Below are 27,642 nucleotides of genomic sequence, written 5' to 3' on the forward strand. Positions count from 1 at the left end.
TTGGCGGTCCAGCAGCTGGGGCAGGGACATTTGCCTGCTATAATCAGACCTAGGTGTACTGCTAGCAGAGTGCCCGGAAGCGCTTGGCTGTGACACACCTAATTCTACACCTTCATTCCTCTCAGAGGAGGTTTCAGAGAGGACTGAAGGTCTAGTGGGGTTGGAGATCCCAGCTGATGAGGAGCAAGGAGAGGTCCGCTTTGTTCTTTGGTGTGGGTCTTTGAGGTACGCTTGCCAACAAGCTGCATGGCAGGTCAACATATGTCTGGTCAAGCATGTGGTGCCCAAGCGGCTGATGTTTTGGCCACGCGAGATATGCTTGAGACATATGTTGCAAATAGCAGTGGTGCGATCTGATGCACTCGTCTCAAAAAAGGCCCACACCAAAGAACTTTTAGAATAACGCGCAGAGGCAGCGCCCTGCACAGGCGGAGCTCTGCGGTGTGATTCAGTCGGTGTGCTGCCCCTAAGCTGGCCCCCGGAGGGCATCCTGCCTCGTTGGACATGTGCCTCCTCCTCCTCTCTCCTACCAGGCACCCACGTGGAGTCAGTGCCCTCATCATCCCCTACCTCTTCATCGCTGGAACAATCCTGGCAGTATGCTGCAGCTTGTGGAACATGACTGCCAGATTGTTGTCCCTCTCTCTGCGCTCACGCTACTGCCTTCCTCTAGCTGAGTATCATCATCAGAGCCTACAAAACACTGGGCATTCTCCTGGAGCATGTACCCAACACTGTGCTCAAGGAGGTCAGGAGACTCCTCAGGAGGACGTGGTGGGTCTAGGGAAGGAGTCACTGATGATGACATTGAGACGAGGAAAGAAGATGCGTTGGCAGCTGCTTTGCTAGTACCCTGAGACTGGGTGAGAGAGGATGAGGAGGATGAAGAGGGCTTGGTCATCCACTCTACCAAGTCTTCCAAGTCTGCTCAACATGTCCAGCTGCCGAAAAGAAGGACAAGCGTGTCCCATGACCACGTGCTGATGATGACGATGCACCGCGTCCACGACCAGCACTGTTGTCTCTAGACACAGAGCCTACTTGCCATCTTTTTTCAGCTCGTGCCTGTCTGCTTCTCCTTGCTGCCCTTCCAGACATGGTAATGGCCTGAAGGGAGATGGGAAAATCAGCAATTGGTTAGTGTATATTGTGCTGGAGGCACACACAACACCCACTCCTGCAGATGGCTCAATTAGAGAAGAGCTATGTAGGTGGATATAACCGTGTATACTGAGGTCAGAGCACGCAGACAGCACGCACAATCTCTTACAACTAACTGCAAGCTCTATTTAAAAAGAGCAAGATAGCTAGCTATATAGGTGGATATAACGGTGTATCCTGTGGCCAGGGCATGCAGACAACAACCACTACAGAAGAGCAAGAACGCTAAATCAGCCGATAATGAACGGTGTATACTGTGTTGAAGGTACAGAGAGAACATCCACTAACTCCTACAGACGCCAACACACTACACAAGGCCGCTGCGCTGGCGGCCTTATATAGTGTGGGGCGTTTACTACACAGCCTGAGTTATGATTGGCTACAGGCAGGATCATAGAATCATGGCTCTCCTCGCTGCCCGCGCTGTGATTGGCCAAGCATGCGGGGTCACAGCGCATGCTTGGCCAATCATGAGCCAGCAATGCACCACACGAATTTGGCGCGAACGGCCCATAACTTTCGGTATTCGCCGAACAGCCGATGTTCGAGTCGAGCGTATGTTCGACTCAAACACGAAGCTCATCCCTAGCCCCTGGTTTTCGGTTACCTTTTGAGGAGTTGTCTCCATTCTTTCAGGGCTAAAATGATCGCTAAGAGCTCTCTGTCACCAATCTCATAATTGCACTCCGCAGGTGACAATTTCTTGGAAAAGTAGCCACAAGGATGCATAGCGCCCTCAGGGGTAGGACGTTGAGACTCAAAGGTACCAACTTCAATCTCAGAAGCATCAACCTAAAGGATAAAACATAGGATCAGGATGTGCCAACACAGGAGCAGAAACAAAGGCAGTCTTGACACTCTCAAAGGCCATAATGAACTCCAGAGACCAACTCTGTGGGTTACCGTCCTTTCTGGTCATATCAGTCAGGGGCTTGACCAGAGACCAGACCATACCAGAGATGAAAAGTTACAAATAAACGTTCGATAATAGTTGGCAAAGCCAATAAAACGCTACAGAGGACATAAACCTACAGGTTGGGGCCACTGTAGGACTGCTGAAAGTTTCTCCTGGTCCATCGAAAAAAACAGCAGTGGAAATGACATTCACGATGGAATTCGCACTTCTCCAATTTACAATAGAGATTGTTCTCTCTAAAGCCCCATAAACACTATCAGTTTTTCTGCTGAGTTTTTCCTTCAGGTTTACCAAAACCATGTAGTGAAGGGCCTGTCTGATTACATACAAATTGAAACTCCTAAGGTTTGACCTCATATTATATGGTTTTGGTAAATCTGAAGGAAAAACTGAGCAGAAAAACTGATAGTGTGTATGGGGCTTTAGTTTCTGAAGCACACAATAGACATCCGTGTGGTAGCTCTCCAGGGACTTTGAAAATATGGGGATATCGACGAGATAAACCACCACACATACCTGCAAAAAATCTCGGAGGACATCGTTAATAAATTCCTAGAAACTGCTAGAGCGTTACAAAGGTCAAAAGGCATTACGAGGTACTCATAATGGTCTGTTCTGGTATTAAATGCAGTTTTCCACTCATCACCCTCCTTAATCTTCACAAGATTGTATGCCCCTCTCAAAACAAGCTTCGACAAAGGGTAAAGCCGGGCACGAGGGAGTATGGCACCAGGTTGAAGGTCAATTGCACAATCATAAAAATGGTGTGGAGGAAAACTACCGGCTTGACCTTTGTCAAAGACATTGCTAAAATCACGGTACTGAGCCAGCAGGGAGGAAAGTGAAGCGGTGCACAGGACCTTGGCTACCTTCTGGATGCATGTCTTACTGCATTGTAGCGACGAGGAGAGAACCTCAGCACGGAGCCAATCAAGAGAGGTTGTGCCTCTGTGACCAAGGATAACCAATAAACAGTGGAAACTTAGGTGAGGAAATAACTTAGAATTGGATTATTTCATGGTGAAGAGCCCCTATGGTCATGGTCAACAGAATAGTCTCATGAGTCACATGGGCAGGCTGTAAAGATCTCCCATCAAGAGCCTCGATGGCAAGTGGAGTGTCATGCAGCTGCAGCGGAATCGAGTGCTGCAAAACAAATGCAGCATCAATGAACATGTCTGCAGCCCCAGAAATTCAATTAGAGCCTGTATCTCGACAGACGACTCAGCCCAAGAAATGGTAACCGAAAACCAGGGGCTAGGGATAAGCTTCATGTTCGAGTCGACTTTTTGCCCGTTCGGCAAATAGCAAACGTTATGGGCCGTTCGCGCCAAATTTGTGTGGCGCTCATGACCGCAGACGCCTGCCTGTGCCTTCCTATCAAGTTGGAGACCGGGTCTGGCTGTCATCTCGCAACCTCCAACTTCGTGTTCCCTCTCTGAAGTTCACACCTCGGTTTATTGGGCCTTTTACCGTTCTCTCATCAAGAGTACCTCTATAGGGTTTTGGTGTGAAGGCACCACCGACACCTAAAGACAAATTTTTCCACACCTGTTACATCTATCCAAAGTCTGCGAAAGAGACACCAGGATTTATCCTAATAAATTCTAATCTTGTTCCCAGTGCACTACAATGTGGCCTCAACATACAGACTGCCTCTGCAAGCTGTTGTTTATAAAATAAAGAAAGCTTGCAGGGAAAAATAGGATTTTTTGTACTCACCGTAAAATCCTTTTCTCTGTAATTCACCAACCGACACAGCTCCTCTCTGTAACTAAATGGGTTGTATAGCCTGCCATTAGGAGAAACTAGGCAAAATTGTTACACAATACACAGAACTTTAATCCCGTGCTTTCAACCCTTCCCACTGCTCCCAGCAGCTTCAGTACGTCAACAAGTAGTATAACGTAGAAAAAAGGAGGGGTGGGTGCTGTGTTGGTCGGTGAATTATAGAAAAAAGGATTTTACAGTGAGTACAAAAATCCTATTTTCTCTGTAATTCACCGACCGACACAGCTCCTCTGTAACTAAATGGAACGTCCCCAAGCAGTGCCAAACAAGGGGTGAGAAAAACAGCATAAAAACTTCATCCACCATGGCAAAGTGGGAACTAGTGAAACGAAACCCTCAAAAAAAACAGCAGTGTGTGGAAACGCCACCATATAACCGGGTATCCTCAACAGGAGTGATCCCCAAGACCGTAACATTGTGGAAGTAATGCAACAGTGCATTAACCAAAACATTACTGCGTTTTTTTTCGAAAAAACAGCAAAAAAATTCAGTTGCAACTACACGGCCGCCTGCAAAACTTTGCGGGCAAAAACAGGCATCAGCCGATGCACTGACGTCTACCTTGTAGAACTTGGTAAACGTATGGACAGATGACCAGGCCGCCGCCTTACTCACCTGAGCAACAGAAGCTTGGTGTCGGAAGGCCCAAGACACTTTGAATGCTCTTTAGAGTGGGCCGTGACTGGAAAGGGAGGCACCTGCCCCTTCAAGGCGTAGGCTTGGACTACAATCTGTCTGATCCACCTGGAAATGGTGGCCGACGAGACCGCCATGCCCTTCTTTGGATCAGCCACTGAAACAAACAGTGAGTCTGACTTCTGAAAGGAAGCTGTAGCAGACAAATACACCTTCAGAGCCCTAACCACATCCAGAGCATGAAGGGCCACCTCCTTGGGGTGCTTCGCCTTAGGACACAATGATGGTAATACAACTTCCTCATTGACATGAAAGGCCGAAACCACCTTCGGTAGAAAGGACGGTTGCGGACGCAACACCACCTTATCCTTGTGGATGACCAGATAAGGCGACTTGCAGGACAAGGTCGCCAGTTCTGAAACCCTCCTGGCCGATGTGATGGCCACTAGAAAGACCACTTTCTGGGAAAGAGTCAACAGGGAAATCTCCCATATATTCTCAAACGGCGGCTTCTGAAGCACCGACAACACCAGGTTAAAATCCCACGGAGGTAATGGATGACGCAACTGGAGGGACTACATGTCGCACCCCCTGCACAAAGGTACTCACTAATGAGTGAGACGCCAGGGGTCTTTGAAAAAAGACAGCCAGAGCTGAAATCTGCCCCTTGATGGTGCTCAAAGCCAACCTCTGGTCTACACCTTGCTGAAGAAACAGCAGGATCCTGGATATAGAGAAGGTGCACGGAGGCCACCCTTTCTCCTCACACATGGAGATATAGGCCTTCCAAGTACGATTGTATATCTTCCTGGAAGAAGATTTCCATGCCCTCAGCATAGTTGGAATCACCGAGTCCGACAGACTCCGGTTCCTCAATACCTGGCTTTCAATAGCGAGGCTGTTAAAGCCAGTGATGGTAAAGCAGGGTGAAGGATTGGACCTTGAGATAGGCGGTCCTCTCTCAACGGCAGTTGTCAGGGAGCATCTGCCACCAGGCGCACCAGGTCTGCGTACCAGGCCCACTGAGGCCAATCTGGGGCAATCAGGATCACTGGAATCCCCTTGGCTTCCACTCTGCACAGCAGACGTGGCAACAGTTTCAGCGGAGGAAAGGCGTAGATCAGCTGGTACTGATCCCACGGAGCCACCAGCGCGTCCGATGCGTCTGCCCACGGATCTCTTGTCCTGGACTCGAATCTCGGCCCCATTTCAGGCACAGCAGCCTGAATATCTCCGAATGCAATGCTCATTCTCCTGGGTCCAGCATCTGTTGACTCAACCCCCGGGATGTAAATGGACGACAGGGATGGAACGTGTCGCTCTGCCCACCAAAGTATGTGAGTGACCTCCAGAGCAGCGGCTGAGCTTCTTGTTCCCCCTTGGTGATTTATGTACGCCACCGCCGTGGCGTTGTCTAACTGTATCCTGTTCAGACGCCCTTGAAGACACATCGACCACGTGTGGAGGCACAGCCTGATCGCAGATTGATCAGCAACTTGGATTCTTCCATCGACCAGAGGCCCTGAGCTGACTGAATCCCCATCACTCCACCCCAGCCAGACAGACTGGTGTCCGTAGTGACCACCGTCCATTTCAGAGGAAGGAACGTTTTTCCGGACTGAATCACCGGGGACCTCAATCACCAGATCAGGGAGTCCCTGACTGGCTGGCTCACCTGGATCTACTGATCCAGGGACAACAGAGATTTGTCCCATTTTGTCAAGATCTCCTTCTGCAGGACTCTGGTGTGGAACTGGGCATAAGGTACTGCCTCGAAGGAGGCCACCATGAGCCCCAGCACTCGCATGCATCAGCAGTTTTACCACGGATCTGAGAGTCATCAGTTTGTCTGAGGGGAGAAAAACCCTCGCTTCCCTGGAGTCCAATAGTAACCCCAGGTACTCCAGACGCTGAGTCGGTACCACCACCGACTTCTTTAGGTTCAACAGCCACCCAAATGCTTGCAGGGACTGCAAGGTGATCGCGACATCCTCCTCTAATTCTGAGGCGGAAGAAGCTCTCAGGAGGAGATCGTCTAGGTAACCCACGATCGCGATCCCGCATTGTCTCGACAACGCTAACACTGGAGCCAGTACTTTGGTAAAGACTCAGGGGGCTGATGCCAGGCCAAAAGGAAGAGCCACAAACTTGTAGTGGGCTTCCCCGACTGCCACACGCAGAAACTTTTGATGCCGAAAGCATATGGGTATGTGCAGGTAGGCATCCTGAATGTCTAAAGATGCCAGGAAGTCCCCTTGATGGAGTGCAGCGACTACTGAGCGAACTGATTCCATTCTGAATCTCTGCACTTTTACAAAGTGATTGAGGGCTTTTAGGTCCAATATTGGACGTACCCCTTCCTTCTTGGGAACCACAAACAGATTTGAGTAGAACCTCTGGAAGCATTCCGATTCCGGAACCGGTACAATCACCCCCTGATTCAGCAAGTCCCTCACCGCCCCTAACAGGGCCTCCCGGCGAACCGGGGACATGGGTATGCTGGAGGAAAACAATATGTTTGGTGGCCAAGAGAGAAACTATCTTGTAGCCTGTGGAAATCAGATCGCAGACCCATTGGTCTAATAACTGGGAGGTCCAAACGGGCTGCAAACTCCCAAAGACGACCCCCCCACCCGAGACACGGGTGGGGGCAAACCTTCACGCGGTAGCACTTTTGTTCGCAGGCTTGTTAGGCTTGCGGTTCCAGGGACGCTTCTGACCTTCCGTGGGCATCCTGTCGGGCTGGGGACGTTTTGCCGAAGCACCGGACGGATGAAAAAGCCGCTTGTGAGCGGAAAAGGAAGGCCCTTGCCTGCGGCGTGGCTCCTTAGCCTTCCTGGCCTGTGGGAGTAGTGTACTCTTACCACCCGTGGCATGTTTAATAATGTCATCCAACGAGGCTCCAAAGAGCCGTTCGCGGAGGGAGAGTATCCAGGGCCGCGTCACAAACGTACTTAAGGCCTTGCACTAGTTGGTCCACGCAGACAGGGGAGGCATTCTGCTCTCCCAATTCGCGGTGCAAAAGTTTTGCCCACTCAGTCAGTGTCTGCGACACCAGTGCGCATGCTAGTACAGGTCGCACGGCTGACCCCACAACCGTAAACAAGGAACGAGCCACTGCTTCGACCTTCCTGTCCGCGGGATCCTTAAATGCAGGAGTCCCCTCAACTGGGATCGTGGTTACTTTATTTAACCTAGATACTAGGGGGTCCACGACCAGAGGAACCGACCACTTTTTGAGAAGGCTTTCCTCAAATGGGTAACGCACCTCCAAATTTTTGGGGACCAAAAAGGTCCGTTGTGGGCGACCCCATTCCCTGTAGATGAATTTGTCAAAATAAGTCAAATAGGTGTACGTGCTGGCTTGCGGGACCCAAAAGGGACCGTCACATCAGCAGAGGAATCCGCTGGCTTCTGAATCTTCAGGGTATCATGCACAGCTGTGATAAGTGCTCCAACAAGCGCCTTGTCACGCCCGGACCCGAACGGGGAATCATCCTCACTATCCGAACGGTCCTGGTCAGCCACGTCTGATATGGCTCACCAGGGGAATTTATAGCTTTCCCAAATCCAAGATGGCTGCCGGAACGGCGCCCTGCGGTGACAGAGCAAAAAAATAAAAACGTGCTGCCTGCTAACAGTCAGAACAACCTCCATAAACATGTTTTGGGACCCCCAGACCTAGACCAGGACCAACGCCAGCCGCACAGACCCCCACAGGTGAGAAACAGTGACACACACACACCTCCCGCAGCGCATGCAGCCACCTCCCTCAGAGGGGGAAGGAGGGGTGATAGGGAATTGGGAGAGAAGATCGACCCCCCAGGGAATGCCCAGTTGCTCATCCCACCGACGCAGGGAGAGCCGTACTTACCAGTCCTGAAGAGCTGGGAGACATTCCAACACAGACCCAGTCCTGCGCAGTTACAGGGTGCCTGCTGGCCTCGGTATACTGTGATCCAGACATCAGTAGCCGGTCATATGTATACCCCGGAGCATTGAAGCTTACCGACCACCTCTGGAGCTGAGGCATGTTGTGGCCTGCTGAGCCTTAGAAGCGGCCTGCTCACGCTCGATGGCCAGACTGGGGAGACTACAAGGATATCAGTAACCAGCCTGTCACCCAGCCGGCAGTTGATAGAAGATTACATGATCTCTCATCTTGTGCAGAAGGCATCAAACCTGCAGCAAAAATATGGACCAAAAGGCCAGCAGGGTTTCCTAGGTCATTCTTCTTGCAAGGCAAAATAGAAACTGAAGCTGTTAGGAGCAGTGGGAAGGGTTGATAGCACGGGGCCCGCCCCCCTGGGGTGGGATTAAAGTTCTGTGTGTTGTGTAATAATTTTGCCTAGTTTCTCCTAATGGCAGACTATACAACCCATTTAGTTACAGAGAGGTGTTGTGTCGGTCGGTGAATATAAGAGAAATGTCTTTTAATAATAGTTTAAAAATAATAATAATATAAATTTTTAATATGTACAGGAGGGGAGTGTGGAGGGTATGACAGTGGGTGGTATGTATAGCAGAGGAGTGTGGAGGGTATGACAGTGGGCAGTATGTACAGGAGAGGAGTGTGGAGATTATGACAGTAGGCATTATGTACAGGAGAGGAGTGTGGAGGGTATGACAGTGGGCATTATGTACAGGAGAGGAGTGTATGACAGTGGGCAGTATGTACAGAGAGGAGTGTGGAGGGTATGACAGTGGGCAGTATGTACAGGAGAGGAGTGTGGAGGGTATGACAGTGGGCATTATGTACAGGAGAGGAGTGTATGACAGTGGGCAGTATGTACAGGAGAGGAGTGTGGAGGGTATGACAGTGGGCGGTATGTACAGGAGAGGAGTGTGGAGGATATCACAGTGGGCAGTATGTACAGGAGAGGAGTGTGGAGGGTATGACAGTGGGCGGTATGTACAGGAGAGGAGTGTGGAGGGTATGACAGTGGGCAGTATGTACAGGAGAGGAGTGTGGAGGGTATGACAGTGGGCGGTATGTACAGGAGAGGAGTGTGGAGGGTATGACAGTGGGCAGTATGTACAGGAGAGGAATGTGGAGAATATGACATTGGACAGTATTTACAAGAGAGGAGTGTGGAGCAGGGGCGGACTGGGGTGAGGGCAGGCAACATATTATCTTGGCCCAGGCCTTGGGCGGCACTTTGGGGGGGGGGGCAGCATGAAAAGAGTCCCTACTGGCTTGCAATACACTTTAAGTGTACTGCCAGTCTTATGGGGTGGACTGGGCTGGGAGACAAATGGATCTGGCACCCCCATAAAGCAGATTTTTGATAGAGTAGGGGAGGGTTATAGCGCCTGTCAGTTTCTTTTTTTTACCATTCCTGTCCCATTGCAGAGACTTCATTTCCTGCCCCATAACCAAACAGGAAGTGAGAGGAAATCTCTGCAAATTAAGGGAATTTATTGCCCCCCAGAACTCTCAGAACTGGTGTCCCCACTGGAAAATTTTAGGGTGGGTCTTAAACTGGAAGGGGTGTGTCCTTGACAGGCAGGGGTGGATCATATCTATATTAGAGGTGCACAAGTTTAGTCAGGCCTGGGACAGCACAATACTTTAATACACCGGGGGGGGGGGGCAATTACCCCAGCCATGCTACCCTGGCTCCCCGCTGCAGCCCCTGGCCACCCCATGTCGGCCAGTTCAGCAACCTGGAGTCGGTGCAGCAGGTGATATCCAGCCTGATCCACCCAGTGAGCAGAGAGTACCTGGAGCAGAGCTTCAGCCTGGGATGGGGTCGGGAGGAGGCAGGAAAGAGGGAGAGGGAAGAGAGTTGGGCCTCTGGGTTGTTCTTGTCCCCTGGGCCAAAAAGATGCCAGTCAGCCCTTGAATAGACACCTACAATTTTATATGTGAACATAGCCCACAACACACACTATCAGAAGGAATTTGTCTTTCTCTCTATGTGTACACATCTCTTGTCTCTTGCTGGATTCGCACTGGACAAGTCTAAAGATTTTCGTTTGAGGCTCAATGAGGTGAGAGTTTGTTAATCTTTACCTATAACTACAAGGATGTCAGAACATTATTTACATCGAGGTGTTAATTTCCCCAATCTCCAGGCTCAAGAGCTGTCTATTCAGATGTTTCAATTGTGGCCTTCACCTTCTACCGATTTTCTTAGCTGGTTGTGTCTGGTTCTTCTAGTTGCACCTCTGGTATTTCTCCCCGTTTCTTTGTTGCAATTCCCCCCTTATGTTAGACTTTGTTAGGACATAATACCTGATATCACAGCTCGGACGGTCCTCTTTAGTCTCCCCTCTTTCACCAGACAGAAGTACGGTTTATTTTTTTCCACATCCAAGTTCAGCACGGACTCCACCATCTTCCGCCCATTACTGATGTCAGTTATCATCCGTGTTCCATGTTCGGACAGATCCGTGCCATGCTCATTGTACCACCTGACCCAGGGATTCCGGAATACACCAATATCGATACACTTCAGACGCTTTTTCCCATCAATGTGAATGGCAGTAACTTCAGGATCTTCTGCATTTAATTCTAAAAAGAAGAGAAACCTAATGTTACAATAGAACAACAAATTTACATCTTGATAAAAATTATACATAAAAGGCCCAGGTGTTTTTAAAATAATAAATGCTCACTGTTGTGCCCTGCAGAAAGTCCACTCCACTGCCAGTCCCCATTTGGGGCCCAGGGGGGTGGGCCCCGTGCTATCAACCCTCCCGACTGCTCCCAGCAGCTTCAGTACCTCAACAAGCTAAACGCTCCTGCTACTTCTAAGCTGCTGAGCCTAACCTCCTCTTTTGATCTAAAACAATGGACAAGCGCTTCCACTCACTCTGTTGGCAACTGCCTTGACCTCATCTTCTCCTACCTATGCACTCCGCACACCCTCTCCAATATTCCTTTGCCTCTATCTGATCACCACCTTATTAGTTTCAATCTCTCCTTGTCTGCCTCCTCCTTACCCTCCAACTGCCAAACTATTACCCGTAGAAACCTTCGCCATCTTAACCTTTCTCTTCTTTTCTCTGCTACAGATTGTCTCTACGACAAAATCTCCTCCTTGTCCTGCCCCAACTTGGCTACTTCTGTCTACAACAGTTCTCTGTCATCCACCCTGGATACCTTGGCCCCCCTCTCTACGCACAGAATCAGGCCTCGACCACTACAACCCTGGCAGACAGACAATACCAGAAGCCTCAAAAAACTCTTGAGCGTCTGTGGCATAAAATTAAGTCACAGCAAGACTTCAGCCAATATAAATCTGCCCTCCAAAAATACCATTCCTGCCTCCACACTGCCAAACAGACCTACTTTATCACTCTCATTAACACCCTCTCACGCAGTTCCCGTCAACTCTTTTCTACCTTTACCACTCTACTTCGTCCTCCATTACCCCCACCCACTAACTTACTCACTGCCCAGGAGATTGCTTATCACTTCAAAAATAAGATTGAGACGATTCGTCTTGAGATCTCCGCTCTACAGACATCTCCCTCACCTTACACTCCTTGTCCTCCTGCACAATCAATACTTTCCTCTTTTGACCCAGCTACTATAGAGGAAGTCGCTAAACTTTTCTCTAATGCCCACCTAACCTCCTGCCCCCTGGACCCTGTTCCTTCTCAAATACTACGGTCACCATCTGACTCAATCCTACACTCCTTAACTCATATCTTCAACCTCTCACTCTCTACTGGCATCTTCCCCAACCCTCTAAAACATGCACTAGTCACTCCCATACCAAAAAAGGCCTCACTACACCCCACCAATCTTAACAACTTAAGACCCATCTCTTTACTCCCTTTTGCCTCCAAACTCCTTGAAAATAACCTTCTTGATCCTTTTCAGTCTGGATTTCGCCCACAGCACTCCACAGAAACTGCCCTTCTAAAACTCACTAACGACTTACTAACAGCCAAAACCAACGGTCATTATTCCATACTCTTACTCTTGGACCTTTCTGCTGCCTTTGATACAGTTGACCACCCCCTCCTCCTCAAAAAAACTAAATTTGCTTAGTCTCCATGAGTGCACTCTCCGTTGGTTTGAATCCTACCTATCTCATTGCACCTTCAGTGTCACTTACAACTCCACTTCCTCTTCTCCAACTCCTCTTACTGTTGGGGTCCCCCAAGGTTCTGTCCTTGGACCTCTACTATTCTCGATCTACACGTCCTCCCTGGGTCAGCTGACAGCCTCCCATGGCTTTCACTACCATTTATATGCTGATAACACCCAAATCTACCTCTCTGCCCCTCAGCTCACCCCATCAATCTCCTCACGCATCGCTGATCTACTAACAGACATATCAGCCCGGATGTCACACCACTTCCTCAAACTTAATCTATCTAAAACCGAGCTCTTAATATTTCCTCCCCCACGTGCCCCTTCCCCTGACTTCTCTGTCAAGATTAATGGCACATCTATCAGTCCATCCCCACATGCCAGGGTGCTAGGGGTAACCTTAGACTCCGAACTGTCCTTTCAGGCCCACATACAAGCCCTGTCCAAATCATGCCGCCTTAGCCTCCGCAACATTTCCAGAATACGCCCCTATTAGCTAATGACACCACCAAGCTTCTAATCCACTCCCTGGTCATCTCTCGCCTCGACTACTGCAACTCCCTCCTCATTGGATTACCTTTACACAGACTATCCCCCCTTCAATCCATAATGAATGCCGCTGCCAGACTCATCCACCTTACCAGCCATTCAGTGTCCTCCACCCCTCTCTGCCAATCCCTGCATTGGCTTCCACTCACCCAACGAATAAAATTCAAAGTACTAACAATAATTTACAAAGCCGTCCATAACTCTGCCCCTAGTTACATCACTGACCTAGTCCCAAAATACCAACCAAACCGCCCTCTTCGGTCATCTCAAGACCTCCTGCTCTCTAGCTCCCTTGTCACCTCCTCCCATGCTCACCTCCAGGATTTCTCCAGAGCTTCTCCCATCCTTTGGAACTCCCTACCCCAATCTGTCCGACTGTCCCCTGAACTATCCATCTTTAGACGATCCCTGAAAACCCTTCTTTTCAAAGAAGCCTATCCTGCTTCTAACTAACACTGTTTTACTTCCATCAGCTCATCCCCCCCACAGCTATTGCCTTTTGTATCAATTGCCCCTTCCTTTTTAGATTGTAAGCTCTAACGAGCAGGGCCCTCTGATTCCTCTTGTACCAAATTGTAATGTAAATGTAATGTCTGCCCTCATGTTGTAAAGTGCTGAGTAAACTGTTGGCGCTATATAAAACCTGTATAATAATAATAATAACAAGCAGTATAACGTAGAAAAAAGGAGGGGCGGGTGCTGTGTCGGTCGGTGAATTACAGAGAAAAGGATTTTACGAGTACAAAAATCCTATTTTCTCTTAAATTCACCGACTGACACAACTCCTCTGTAACTACATGGGACGTCTCCGAGCAGTGCCAAACGAGGGGTGGGAAAAACAGCATAAAAACTTCATCCACCATGGCAAGTGGGAACTAGTGAAACTAAACCCACAAAAAAAACAGCAGTATGTGGAAAAACAACACCATATAACCAGGTATCCTCAATAGGAATGATCCCCAAGACTGCAACATTGCGAAAGTAATGCAACAGTGCATTAACAAAACAGTACTGCGTTTTTATCAAAAAAACAGGAAAAAAACTCAATTGCAACTACACGGCCGCCTGCAAAACTTTGTGGCCAAAACCAGCATCAGCAGATGCACTGACATCTACCTTGTAGAACTTGGTAAACGTATGGACAGATGACCAGGTCGCCACCTTACACACCTGAGCGACAGACGCTTGGTGTCAGAAGGCCCAAGACGTTCCGATTGCCCTTGTAGAGTGGGCTGTGACTGGAAAGGGGGGCACCTGCCCCTTCAAGGCGTAGGCTTGGACTACAATCTGTCTGATCCACCTGGAAATGGTGGCCGACGAGACCGCCATGCTTTTCTTAGGACCAGCCACCGAAACAAACAGTGAGTGACTTCCGAAAGGGAGCTGTGGCAGACAAGTACACCTTCAGAGCCCTAACCACATTGAGAGCGTGAAGGGCCACCTCCTTGGTGCTTCGGTTTAGGACACAACAATGGTAAAACAACGTCCTCATTGATATGAAAAGCCAAAACCACCTTTGGTAGAAAGGACGGTTGCGGACGCAACACCACCTTATCCCTGTGGATGACCAGATAAGGCGACTTGCAGGACAAGGCTTCCAATTCCGAAACCCTCCTGGCCGATGTGATGGCCACTAGAAATACCACCTTCTGTGAAAGAGTCAGCAGAGGAATCTCCCTGATATTCTCAAACGGCGGCTTCTGAAGCGCCGACAACACCAGATTCAAATCCCATGGGGGTAACGGAGGACGCACCGGAGGGACTACATGTCGTACCCCCTGAACAAAGGTACTCACTAATGAGTGAGACACCAGGGGTCGCTGAAAAAAATAAAGACAGCCAGGGCTGAAATTTGCCCCTTGATGGTGCTCAATACCAATTTCTGGTCTACACCTTGCTGAAGAAACAGCAGGATCCTGGATATAGAAAAGGAGCGTGGATACCACCCTTTCTCCTCACACATGGAGATGTAGGCCTTCCAGGTACAATGGTATATCTTCCGAGAAGAAGATTTCCGCACCCTCAGCATAGTTGGAATCACCGAGTCTGACAGACCCCGTTTCCTCAGCACCTGGCTCTCAATAGCCATGCCGTTAAAGCCAGAGATGGTAAAGCAGGGTGAAAGATTGGACCTTGAGATAGGAGGTCCTCCCACAGTGGCAGTCGCCAGGGAGCGTCTTCCACCAGACGCACCAGGTCTGCGTACCAGGGCCGCTGAGGCCAATCTGGGGCAATCAGGATTACTGGAATGCCCTCGGCTTCCTCTCCGTGAAGTAGATGTGGCAACAGTTTTAGTGAAGGAAAGGCGTAGATCAGCCGGTACTGATCCCACGGAGCCACCAGCGCGTCTGACGCGTCTGCCCACGGATCTCTCATCCTGGACACGAATCTCGGCACCTTCCGATTGAGACGCGAGGCCAAGAGAACCACATCTGGCATTCCCCATTTCAGGCACAGCAGCTGGAATACCTCCGGATGCAATGCCCATTCTCCTGGGTCCAGCATCTGACGACTCAGATAGTTTCGCCTGCCAATTTTCCACCCCCGAGATGTAAATGGCTGACAGGGCCGGAACATGTCGCTCTGCCCACCGAAGTATGTGAGCGACCTCCCGAGCAGCGGCTGAGCTTCTTGTTCCCCCTTGGTAATTTATGTATGCCACAGCCGTGGCGTTGTCTGACTGTATCCTGGTCGGACATCCTTGAAGACACGTCAACCACGTGTGGAGGCACAGCCTGATCGCTCTCAATTCGAGCAGATTGATTGGCAACTTGCATTCTCTGTCGACCAGAGGCCCTGAGCCGACTGAATCCCCATCACTCCACCTCAGCCGGACAAACTGGTGTCCGTAGTGATCACCGTCCAGTTCAGAGGAAGAAATGATTTTCCGGACTGAATCACTGGGGACCTCAACCACCAGATCAGGGAATCCCTGACTGGTTGGCTCACCTGGAGCTGCCGGACCAGGGACAACGGAGATTTGCCCCATTTTGTCAATATCTCCTTCTGCAGGACTCTGGCGTGGAACTGGGCATAAGGTACTACCTCGAAGGAGGCTACCATGAGCCCCAGCACTCGTATGCAAAAGCGGAGCGACGACCACTTGCGGTTCAACAGTAGATTGACCGCAGATCTGAGAGTCAGCAATTTGTCTGAGGGGAGAAAAACCCTTGCTTCCCTGGAGTCCAAAAGCAACCCCAGATACTCCAGACACTGAGTTGGTATAACCACAGACTTCTTTAGGTTTAATAGCCACCCAAATTCTTGCAGGGTCTGCATGGTGATCGCCACATCCTCCTCTAATTCTGAGGTGGAAGATGCTCTCAGGAGATCGTCTAGGTAACCCACGATCGCGATCCCACGCTACCTCAGCAACGCCAATACTGGAGCCAGTACTTTGGTAAAGACTTGGGGGCTGATGCCAGGCCAAAAGGAAGAGCCACAAACTGGTAGTGGGCTTCCCCGACTGCCACACGCAGAAAATTTTGATGCTGAAGGCAAATGGGTATGTGCAGGTACGCATCCTGGATGTCTAAGGATGCCAGGAAGTCCCCTTGATGGAGTGCAGCGACTACTGAGCGAACTGATTCCATTCTAAACCTCTGCACCTTTACAAAGTGATTGAGGGCTTTTAAGTCCAAGATTGGATGTACCCCTTCCTTCTTGGGAACAACAGATTTGAGTAGAACCCCTGGAAGCGTTCCGATTCTGGAACCGGTACTATCACCCCCTGATTCAGCAAGTCCCTCACCGCCCCTAACAGGGCCTCCCGGCAAACTGGGGACATGGGTATGCTGGAGGAGAAGAATCTGTTTGGCGGCCAAGAGAGAAACTATCTAGTAGCCTGTGGAAATCAGATCGCAGACCAATTGGTCGGATAACTGGGAGGTCCTACGGGCTGCAAACTCCCGAAGACGACCCCCCACCCGATAAGTGGGTGGGGGCAAACCTTCATGCAGTAGCACTTTTGGTTGCAGGCTTGTTAGGCTTGCGGTTCCAGGGACGCTTCTGACCGTCCGTGGGCGTCCTGTCAGGCTGGGGGCATTTTGGGGGGCGGACAAAAAAGCTGCTTGTGAGTGGAAAAAGAGGGCCCTTGCCTGCGGCGTGGCTCCTTAGCCTTCCTGGCCTGTGGGAGTAGTGTACTCTTACCACCAGTGGCATTTTTAATAATGTCATCCAACGAGGCTCCAAAGAGCGCCTCGCCAAGGAAGGGAAGATCCGTCAGGGCATTCTTGGATGCCTGGTCAGCAGACCAGCATTTTAGCCAAATTAGGCACCTCAGCACCACAGCTGACACTGAAGGCTTTGATAACAGGGGGAGAGTATCCAGGGCCGTGTCACAAATGTACTTAAGGCCATGCACTAGTTGGTCTGCTAGCTCTACGCAGACAGGGGAGGTGTTCTGCTCTCCCAATTTGCGGTGCAAACGTTTTGCCCACTCAGTCAGTGTCTGCCACACCAGTGCGGATGCCAGTACAGCCGTAAACAAGGAACGAGCCACCGCCTCGGCCTTCCTGTCTGTGGGATCCTTGAATGCAGGAGACGCCTCAACCGGGATCGTGGTTACTTTATTTAACCTGGATACTGGGGGGTCTACGACCGGAGGAGCCGACCACTTTTTGAGAAGACTTTCCTCAAAGGGGTAACGCACCGCCAAATTTTTGGGGACCGAAAAGGTCTGTTGCGGGCGACCCCATTCCCTGTAGATGAATTTACCAAAATAAGAAAAATACCTTAGGTGAACGTGCTGGCGGCTTGTGGGACCCATCGGTACATCAGCAGAGGGATCCGCTGGCTCCTGAATCTTCAGGGTATCACGCACAGCTGTGATAAGTGCTCCAACAAGTGCTTTGTCGTGCCCGGACCCAGGCGGGGAATCATCCTCACTGTCCGAACGGTCCTGGCCAGCCTCGTCTGATAGGTCAGAGCAGGGGTCACCAGCCAAAGCAGGGCCGAGTCTGCATCAGAGCTCTCCCCAGAGGACGGGGGGCAGGGGCCTCTTACGTGCACCTTTCCTCCCATGTGCCTCCTCTATCTTAGCAACAAAAGAGTCAAGGACCGCCGTCAGGGTGTCCATGCGTACCGCGCTATCCGCAGGTGACCCGGTTGCTATAGCCTGGATTTCGGGGAAAAAAAACACCAGTTTCTGAAGCCATGCTGACCCTAGACCCTAGGGGACTTAGGACAGTGAAGGTCCCACCCTCCTGCTGCTGCCGCCACGTGGGGGGGTACTTAGCGCTATACTCACCACCCTGGGGCCTCTGTGAATGCCACTAGCAGTGCCTGTAGTCCCTAGGAGGTTCCCAGTTGCAGAGAGGAGAAAACTGTGTCAGCAGCAGCTGCTTATAACAGTGGTGAAACGTTCTGCAGAGCTAGCTTCAGCGTTCAGCAAGGAGCCATCCAGCATCCTGAACACACAGTGGACACAGGAAACAGCAAGTGAGAGCACATGTAATGCTGCCACAAGAGAACTGCAGGGAAAAGAGCGCTCAGGCCTCAAGAAAATGGCCGCCAATGTAACTAATAGGAGATTCTAAAGAAAATGGCTGCTGAAGCTCACAAGGGGAATACAGGCTTTCCCACATCCAAGATGGCCACGAACAGCGCCATGAGGTGACAGAACAAACTTAGAACAGTGCTGCCTGCCTACAGCCAGAACAACCTCCACAGACCCTTTTGGGACCCCCCAGACCAGGACCAACACCAGCCGCACAGAGCCCCCCACAGGTGAGAATCCAGCGAGCCCCCCCCCCCCACACACACACACACACACACACACACACAGCGCATGCAGCCACCCCCGTCAGAGGAGGGAAGGAGGGGAGATAGGGACTTGGGAGAGAAGATAGGGAGGTGAGGTGGCCCCTGAATCGACCCCCCAGGGAATGCCCAGCTGCTCCCCCCACCGAAGCAGGGAGAGCCGTACTTACCAGTCCTGAAGAGCTGGGAGACATTCCATCACAGACCTACACCTGCACAGTTACAGGGTAGCTGCTGGCCCGGTATACTGTGATCCAGACAGCAGTAGCCCAGTCATATGTATATCCCGGAGCATTGAAGCTCACCGACCACCTCTGGAGCTGAGGCATGTCGTGGCCTGCCGAGCCTTAGCTGCGGCCTGCTCACGCTCGGTGGCCGGACTGGGGAGACTACAAGGATAATCATTAACCAGCCTGTCACCCAGCCGGCAGTTGATGAAAGATCCTGGGATCTTCTATCCTGTGCAAAAAACATCAAGCCTGCAGTAAAAACATGGACCAAGAGGGCTCGCAGGGTTCCTAGGTCATTCTCCGTACTAGTCAAAATAAAAACTGAATCTGCTGGGAGCAGTGGGGAGGGTTAATAGCACAGGGTCCACCCCCCTGGGGCGGGACTAAAAGTTCTGTGTATTGTATAACAATTTTTCCTAGTTCTACTAATGGCAGGCTATACAACCCATTTAGTTAGAGAGAAGCTGTGTCGGTCGGTGAATATAAGTGAAATAAAAACCGCAGAGGTGATCAAATACCAGCAAAAGAAAGCTCTATTTGTGGGAAAAAAGGGGCGTCAATTTTGTTTGGGTACAGTGTTGCGCGAGCGCGTAATTGTCAGTTAAAACAACACAGTGCCGAATCGCAAAAAATGGCCTGGTCATTGGGCAGACAATTCTTCCGGGGCTGAAGGGGTTATCGCAGAACTAGACTTTATAATTAAATAAGCAACAACGAAAAGCAAAAAAACAAGTACAAAATACAAATCATACAGCAAAAATACACAAATTTGCCAAACACATATTAAAATGAAAAAATTAACCCGTCAAACGGGTAAAAATGAACTAAAGGAAGTGGCATCATACAAAAACAGATTAGAAACAAAGTAACGTACATGTATCAGTCTAGGAAGGGTTTCAAAGCCATTTCTAAGGCTTTGGAACTCCAGTGAACAACAGTGAGAGCCATTATCCACAAATAGAGATAACTTGGAACAGTGGTGAACCTTCCCAGGAGTGGTACACAAAGATGGTTACTCCAAGAGCACGACGAGAACTCATCCAGGAGGTCATAAAAGAACCCAGAAAAATATCTAAAGACCTGCAGGCCTCACTTGCCTCGGGTAAGGTCAGTGTTGATGATTTAACAATAAGAAAGAGACTGGGCAAAAATGGCCTCCATGGGAGAGTTCCAAAGCCACTGCTGACCAAAAAGAACACAAAGGCTCGACTCACATTTACCAAAAAACATCTTGATTATCCCCAAGACTTTTGGGCAAATATTCTGTGGACTGATGAGACAAAATGTAAACTTTTTGGAAGGTGTGCGTCCCGTTACATCTGGCATAAAACGAATACATCGTTTCATAACAAGAACATCATACCAACAGTCAAAGGTTGTGGTGGTAGCGTGATGGTCTGGGCTTCAGGACCTGGACGACGTACCATAATAATTGATGGAACCATGAATGTCCAGCCATCAGTTCCGTGACCTCAGGCTCAAGTGTACTTGGGTTCTGCAGCAGGACAATGATCCGAAACACAACAGCAAGTCCACCACCGAATGGTTCAAACAAAGCAAAATTTAGGTTTTGGTGTGGCCTTGTCAAAGTCCAGACTTAAATCCCATTGGGATGCTGTGGCATGACCTGGGGCGGGATGGGCTGGGGGGCAGGGATGCATTTTCCCCCTGGGCTGCTCTGATTCGCTATAAAAAGGCTGATGTGCTGCCAGCTGAGCTGGGAAGTGCACATGATGTGCAGTTCAGCAGTTGGCCACACATGTTACTGCTCGGAGGGAGGCTGACAGGGCTGGATAACAGCCCAGAAGCGCAGGAACGTTTGTGCTGTGAGCGGACGTCTGTCCTGTCACAGTGCTGTCCCCGGCTTCTGAGCTGACAGTCTGTGTCCTTTGCGAGCACAGCCGAATGGAAGAGGGTGGATCCGCTCCACCCCCTCCAGCCCCCTCTCTCTCTGTGCCCGCCCACAGCCTATGTGCTGAGTCTGAATAGGATGTGTGGGCGGGAACATTTAAAAAGAGCAGACAGTGCTTTCTATGGGACGCTGTGGAAGCTGTGATGACTGAGCCTCATGCTGGGTCCTTCATTCCAAGTAAGTGAGCTATGGCCAGTCTCTCCCCCTCTCTGCAGATAAGGAAGTTTCTTTCAGCAGCTGTGCAGTAGCTGGTCCTATGATGTGACTCACACTGGTGTGCTGCAGTGTTTCTGATCTCACTGTCTTCCTTCATGTCCCCCCCCCCCCCCGTCACATGCAGCCACACTGTGCCCACCAAATGCAACTTCACTGTGCCCACCAAATGCAACTTCACTGTGCCCACCAAATGCAACTTCACTGTGCCCACCAAATGCAACTTCACTGTGCCCACCAAATGCAACTTCACTGTGCCCACCAAATGTAACCTCACTGTGCCCACCAAATGTAACCTCACTGTGCCCACCAAATGTAACCTCACTGTGCCCACCAAATGCAGCCCCACTGTGCCCACCAAATGTAACCTCACTGTGCCCACCAAATGTAACCTCACTGTGCCCACCAAATGTAACCTCACTGTGCCCACCAAATGTAACCTCACTGTGCCCACCAAATGCAGCCACACTGTGCCCACCAAATGTAACCTCACTGTGCCCACCAAATGTAACCTCACTGTGCCCACCAAATGTAACCTCACTGTGCCCACCAAATGCAGCCACACTGTGCCCACCAAATGTAACCTCACTGTGCCCACAAAATGCAGCCAGACTGTGCCCACCAAATGTAACCTCACTGTGCCCACCAAATGTAACCTCACTGTGCCCACCAAATGTAACCTCACTGTGCCCACCAAATGCAGCCACACTGTGCCCACCATATGTAACCTCACTGTGCCCACCAAATGCAGCCACACTGTGACCAACATATGTAACCTCACTGTGCCCAAAAAATGCAGCCACACTGTGCCCACCAAATGTAACCTCACTGTGCCCACCAAATGCAGCCACACTGTGCCCACCAAATGTAACCTCACTGTGCCCACCAAATGTAACCTCACTGTGCCCACCAAATGCAGCCACACTGTGACCAACATATGTAACCTCACTGTGCCCACAAAATGCAGCCACACTGTGTCCACCAAATGCAACCTCACTGTGCCCACCAAATGCAACCTCACTGTGCCCACCAAATGCAACCTCACTGTGCCCACCAAATGCAGCCACACTATGCCCACCAAATTCAGCCTCACTGTGCCCACCAAATGCAACCTCACTGTGCCCAACAAATGCAACCTCACTGTGCCCACCAAATGCAGCCACACTGTGCCCACAAATGTAACCTCACTGTGCTCACCAAATGCAACCTTAATTTAGCACGCCAAATGTAACTTCACTGTGCCAACCAAATGTAACCTCACTGTGCCCACCAAATGCAGCCACACTGTGACCAACATATGTAACCTCACTGTGCCCACAAAATGCAGCCACACTGTGTCCACCAAATGCAACCTCACTGTGCCCACCAAATGCAACCTCACTGTGCCCACCAAATGAAACCTCACTGTGCCCACCAAATGCAGCCACACTATGCCCACCAAATGCAGCCACAAAGTTCCCACCAAATGCAGCCTCACTGTGACCACCAAATGCAGCCTCACTGTGCCCACCAAATGCAACCTCACTGTGCCCACAAATGTAACCTCACTGTGCTCACCAAATGCAACCTTATTTTAGCACGCCAAATGTAACTTCACTGTGCCAACCAAATGCAGCCACACTGTGCCCACCAAATGTAACCTCACTGTGCCCACCAAATGTAACCTTTACTGTGCCAACCAAATGCAGCCACACTGTGCCCACCAAATGTAACCTCACTGTGCCCACCAAATGTAACCTTTACTGTGCCCATGAAATGCAACCTCACTGTGCCCATGAAATGCAACCTCACTGTACCCACCAAATGTAACCTCACTGTGCCCAGCAAATGTAACCTCACTGTGCCCACCAAATGCAGCCACACTGTGCCCACCAAATGCAGCCACACTGTGCCCACCAAATGTAACCTCACTGTGCCCACCAAATGCAACCTCACTGTGCCCACCAAATGCAGCCACACTGTGACCAACATATGTAACCTCACTGTGCCCACAAAATGCAGCCACACTGTGTCCACAAAATGCAACCTCACTGTGCCCACCAAAATGCAACCTCGCTGTGCCCACCAAATGCAACCTCACTGTGCCCACCAAATGCAGCCACACTATGCCCACCAAATTCAGCCTCACTGTGCCCACCAAATGCAGCCACACTGTGACCAACATATGTAACCTCACTGTGCCCAAAAAATGCAGCCACACTGTGCCCACCAAATGTAACCTCACTGTGCCCACCAAATGTAACCTCACTGTGCCCACCAAATGCAGCCACACTGTGACCAACATATGTAACCTCACTGTGCCCACAAAATGCAGCCACACTGTGTCCACCAAATGCAACCTCACTGTGCCCACCAAATGCAACCTCACTGTGCCCACCAAATGCAGCCACACTATGCCCACCAAATTCAGCCTCACTGTGCCCACCAAATGCAACCTCACTGTGCCCACCAAATGCAACCTCACTGTGCCCACCAAATGCAGCCACACTGTGCCCACAAATGTAACCTCACTGTGCTCACCAAATGCAACCTTAATTTAGCACGCCAAATGTAACTTCACTGTGCCAACCAAATGTAACCTCACTGTGCCCACCAAATGCAGCCACACTGTGACCAACATATGTAACCTCACTGTGCCCACAAAATGCAGCCACACTGTGTCCACCAAATGCAACCTCACTGTGCCCACCAAATGCAACCTCACTGTGCCCACCAAATGAAACCTCACTGTGCCCACCAAATGCAGCCACACTATGCCCACCAAATGCAGCCACAAAGTTCCCACCAAATGCAGCCTCACTGTGACCACCAAATGCAGCCTCACTGTGCCCACCAAATGCAACCTCACTGTGCCCACAAATGTAACCTCACTGTGCTCACCAAATGTAACCTTTACTGTGCCCATGAAATGCAACCTCACTGTGCCCATGAAATGCAACCTCACTGTGCCCATGAAATGCAACCTCACTGTACCCACCAAATGTAACCTCACTGTGCCCACCAAATGTAACCTTTACTGTGCCAACCAAATGCAGCCACACTGTGCCAACCAAATGTAACCTCACTGTGCCCACCAAATGTAACCTTTACTGTGCCCATGAAATGCAACCTCACTGTGCCCATGAAATGCAACCTCACTGTACCCACCAAATGTAACCTCACTGTGCCCAGCAAATGTAACCTCACTGTGCCCACCAAATGCAGCCACACTGTGCCCACCAAATGCAGCCACACTGTGCCCACCAAATGCAGCCACACTGTGCCCACCAAATGTAACCTCACTGTGCCCACCAAATGCAACCTCACTGTGCCCACCAAATGCAGCCACACTGTGACCAACATATGTAACCTCACTGTGCCCACAAAATGCAGCCACACTGTGTCCACCAAATGCAACCTCACTGTGCCCACCAAAATGCAACCTCGCTGTGCCCACCAAATGCAACCTCACTGTGCCCACCAAATGCAGCCACACTATGCCCACCAAATTCAGCCTCACTGTGCCCACCATATGCAGCCACACTGTGACCAACATATGTAACCTCACTGTGCCCAAAAAATGCAGCCACACTGTGCCCACCAAATGTAACCTCACTGTGCCCACCAAATGTAACCTCACTGTGCCCACCAAATGCAGCCACACTGTGACAACATATGTAACCTCACTGTGCCCACAAAATGCAGCCACACTGTGTCCACCAAATGCAACCTCACTGTGCCCACCAAATGCAACCTCACTGTGCCCACCAAATGCAGCCACACTATGCCCACCAAATTCAGCCTCACTGTGCCCACCAAATGCAACCTCACTGTGCCCACCAAATGCAACCTCACTGTGCCCACCAAATGCAGCCACACTGTGCCCACAAATGTAACCTCACTGTGCTCACCAAATGCAACCTTAATTTAGCACACCAAATGTAACTTCACTGTGCCAACCAAATGCAGCCACACTGTGCCCACCAAATGTAACCTCACTGTGCCCACCAAATGTAACCTTTACTGTGCCCATGAAATGCAACCTCACTGTACCCACCAAATGTAACCTCACTGTGCCCAGCAAATGTAACCTCACTGTGCCCACCAAATGCAGCCACACTGTGCCCACCAAATGCAGCCACACTGTGCCCACCAAATGCAGCCACACTGTGCCCACCAAATGCAACCTCACTGTGCCCACCAAATGTAACCTCGCTGTGCCCAAATTCAGCCTCATTGTGCCCATCAATTGCAGCCTCACTATGCCCATCAATTGCAGCCTCACTGTGCCCATCAATTGCAACCACACTGTGCCCACAAATGTAACCTCACTGTGCCCACCAAATGCAACCTCCCTTTGCCCACCAAATGCAACCTCACTATGCCCATCAAATGGAGCCACATTGTGCCCATTAAATGCATCCACCCTGTGCCCAAATGCAGCCTCATTTTGCCCATCAATTGCAGCCACATTGTGCCCATCAATTGCAGCCACATTGTGCCCATTAATTGAAGCCTCACTGTGCCCATCAAATGCAGCCTCACTGTGCCCATCAAATGCAGCCTCACTGTGCCCATCAAATGCAACAAAACTGTGCCCATCAAATACAGCCTCGTTGTGCCCATCAATTGCAGCCACATTGTGCCCATCAAAGGCAGCCTCACTGTGCCCATCAAATGCAATCACACTGTGCCCATCAAATGCAGCCGCATCGACCCCCCAGCAGCATTTAACCAGCACAACCTCTGCCCGCTCGCTTTCTGACTGCCACTTACCGCATCTTGGTGGCGGGTCAGGCAGCAGATGACGGGGGTGAGCTGTGGGACGGGCAAAGGGTCAGGCAGTGGCTCCTGTGTCCTCCATGCTTCCTCCTGCTAGATGTCCAATAGGAGCGCCTGACCTTCCAGCCAATCAGGTGATGGGTATTAGACCTGCGCTATCCTGATTGGTGGAGAGCCGATTCAGTGTTAAAAAAAAAAGCAAATATTCATTTGCTTTTCTAATACACCTGGGTGGGCTCCAAGTGCAATGCTCTGTGCTCTGAGTCCACCCTATTTTGAAGCCTATTAGAGCCTATGGCTCTAATCAGGTACAGGGAAATGTGGAGCAGGGTCTCTCTCTCGCTGTGCAGGGAAATGTGGAGCGGTGTCTCTGTGTGGCATAGCTTTACTCACAAAGTGACTCTGCTGGCCAAGATGCGTTTGTTCCACTGCTGGCCGCTATCATCTGCAGGGGTTGCTAGGATTGACTGGCATCTAGCAACCAGTGATGTCACAGTCCCCAGGAGGAAAGGATCTTCCACCTCCACCACGCCTATTAGTGTTTTATCCACTCACCTCCTCCCTCTATCTTCTCCTGTGCGGCGGCATGCGCCTCGGAGCCTGCCTGAGGGAAGGGAACGGTCACTGACTGACAGAAGCACCTCTGCCTGAGGTGAGGGAGCAGTGAATGAATTAGAACATATGTGTAATGTGGAGCATATGTGTCATGGGAGAATGAGCTGGTAGCAGAGGAGGAGATCACATCCTTAAATCTCAGCCAGGGGTCATGCTGGGACTTGTAGTCCTTTACTTTTGGGGATGTGATATCCCAAAAGTAAAAGGCTACAGGAACCCCTCAGAGCTCAGGACCTAAGGGGACACATCCTTAGATCTCAGGGTTTCATGCTGGGACTTGTAGTCCTTCACTAGTTGGGGGGGTCAAATCCTTAAATCTCAGGCGGTAGTGCTTGGACTTGTAGTCCCTCACAGGTTGGTCTGGGGGGGGGGTCAGGTCCTCAGCTCTGAGGGATTCATACAAGGACTTGTTTGCACTTTAGTTCTTGGAGGCTATGGTGGTACAAGTCCTCCACGGCCCTGGGGGGCCACATTGTCCTCCCTGACCCTCCCCCCCACCTTTGTGATCATGGAAAACCTTAGTCTGTTTTCCCTATCCATCACTTTGCCACCACCGGTTATATGGGCCACTTGACTGGACTTGCCCCCCTGGCCTAGGGCTGCCAGCCCTCCCCTGGGCATGACCTTAAACAGGGCCTTCATGCTGGAAAACCCTCCAATGTGACTGAAATAAAACAATTCTGCAAAGAAGAGTGTGCCAAAATTGTTCCACAGCGACGTGAAAGACTCATTGCCAGTTATGGCAAACGCCTGATTGCAGTTGTTGCCGCCAAGGGTGGCACAACCAGTTATTAGGTTGAGGGGTGCAATTACTTTTTCACATAAATCCAGGCAGGTTTGGACAGCTTTTTTGCCTTAATAAATGAAACCATCATTTAAGAACTGCATTTTGTATTTACTCGGGTTATCTTTGTGTAATAATACAGTTTGTTTGATGTTCTGAGTCATTTAAGTGTGACAAATATGCAAAAAAAAAAAATACAAAAAAAATCAGAAAGGGGGACAAATACTTTTTCACGGCATTGTATATAGCAGCAGGGCCGCTGAT

The 27,642-nt window shown here is 50.3% G+C and overlaps 1 protein-coding gene across 2 annotated transcripts in view; it reads right to left on the reverse strand.

Annotated features, from left to right (window-relative positions):
- Nucleotides 1-27,642, reverse strand: part of LOC143981580 (butyrophilin subfamily 2 member A2-like) — a 64,783-nt gene that overhangs the window by 11,367 nt on the left and 25,774 nt on the right. For both annotated transcript variants that reach the window (XM_077479548.1, XM_077479547.1), the window contains one exon: nucleotides 10,743-11,021. In XM_077479548.1, coding sequence (XP_077335674.1) covers nucleotides 10,743-11,021 — 279 coding nt within the window. The remainder of the gene's footprint in view (nucleotides 1-10,742; nucleotides 11,022-27,642) is intronic.

The sequence above is a fragment of the Lithobates pipiens genome, unplaced genomic scaffold (assembly GCF_037356315.1).
Source record: "Lithobates pipiens isolate NorthernLeopardFrog02 unplaced genomic scaffold, aLitPip1_a1.2 Scaffold_16, whole genome shotgun sequence".
In the NCBI taxonomy this organism is placed as follows: domain Eukaryota; kingdom Metazoa; phylum Chordata; class Amphibia; order Anura; family Ranidae; genus Lithobates; species Lithobates pipiens.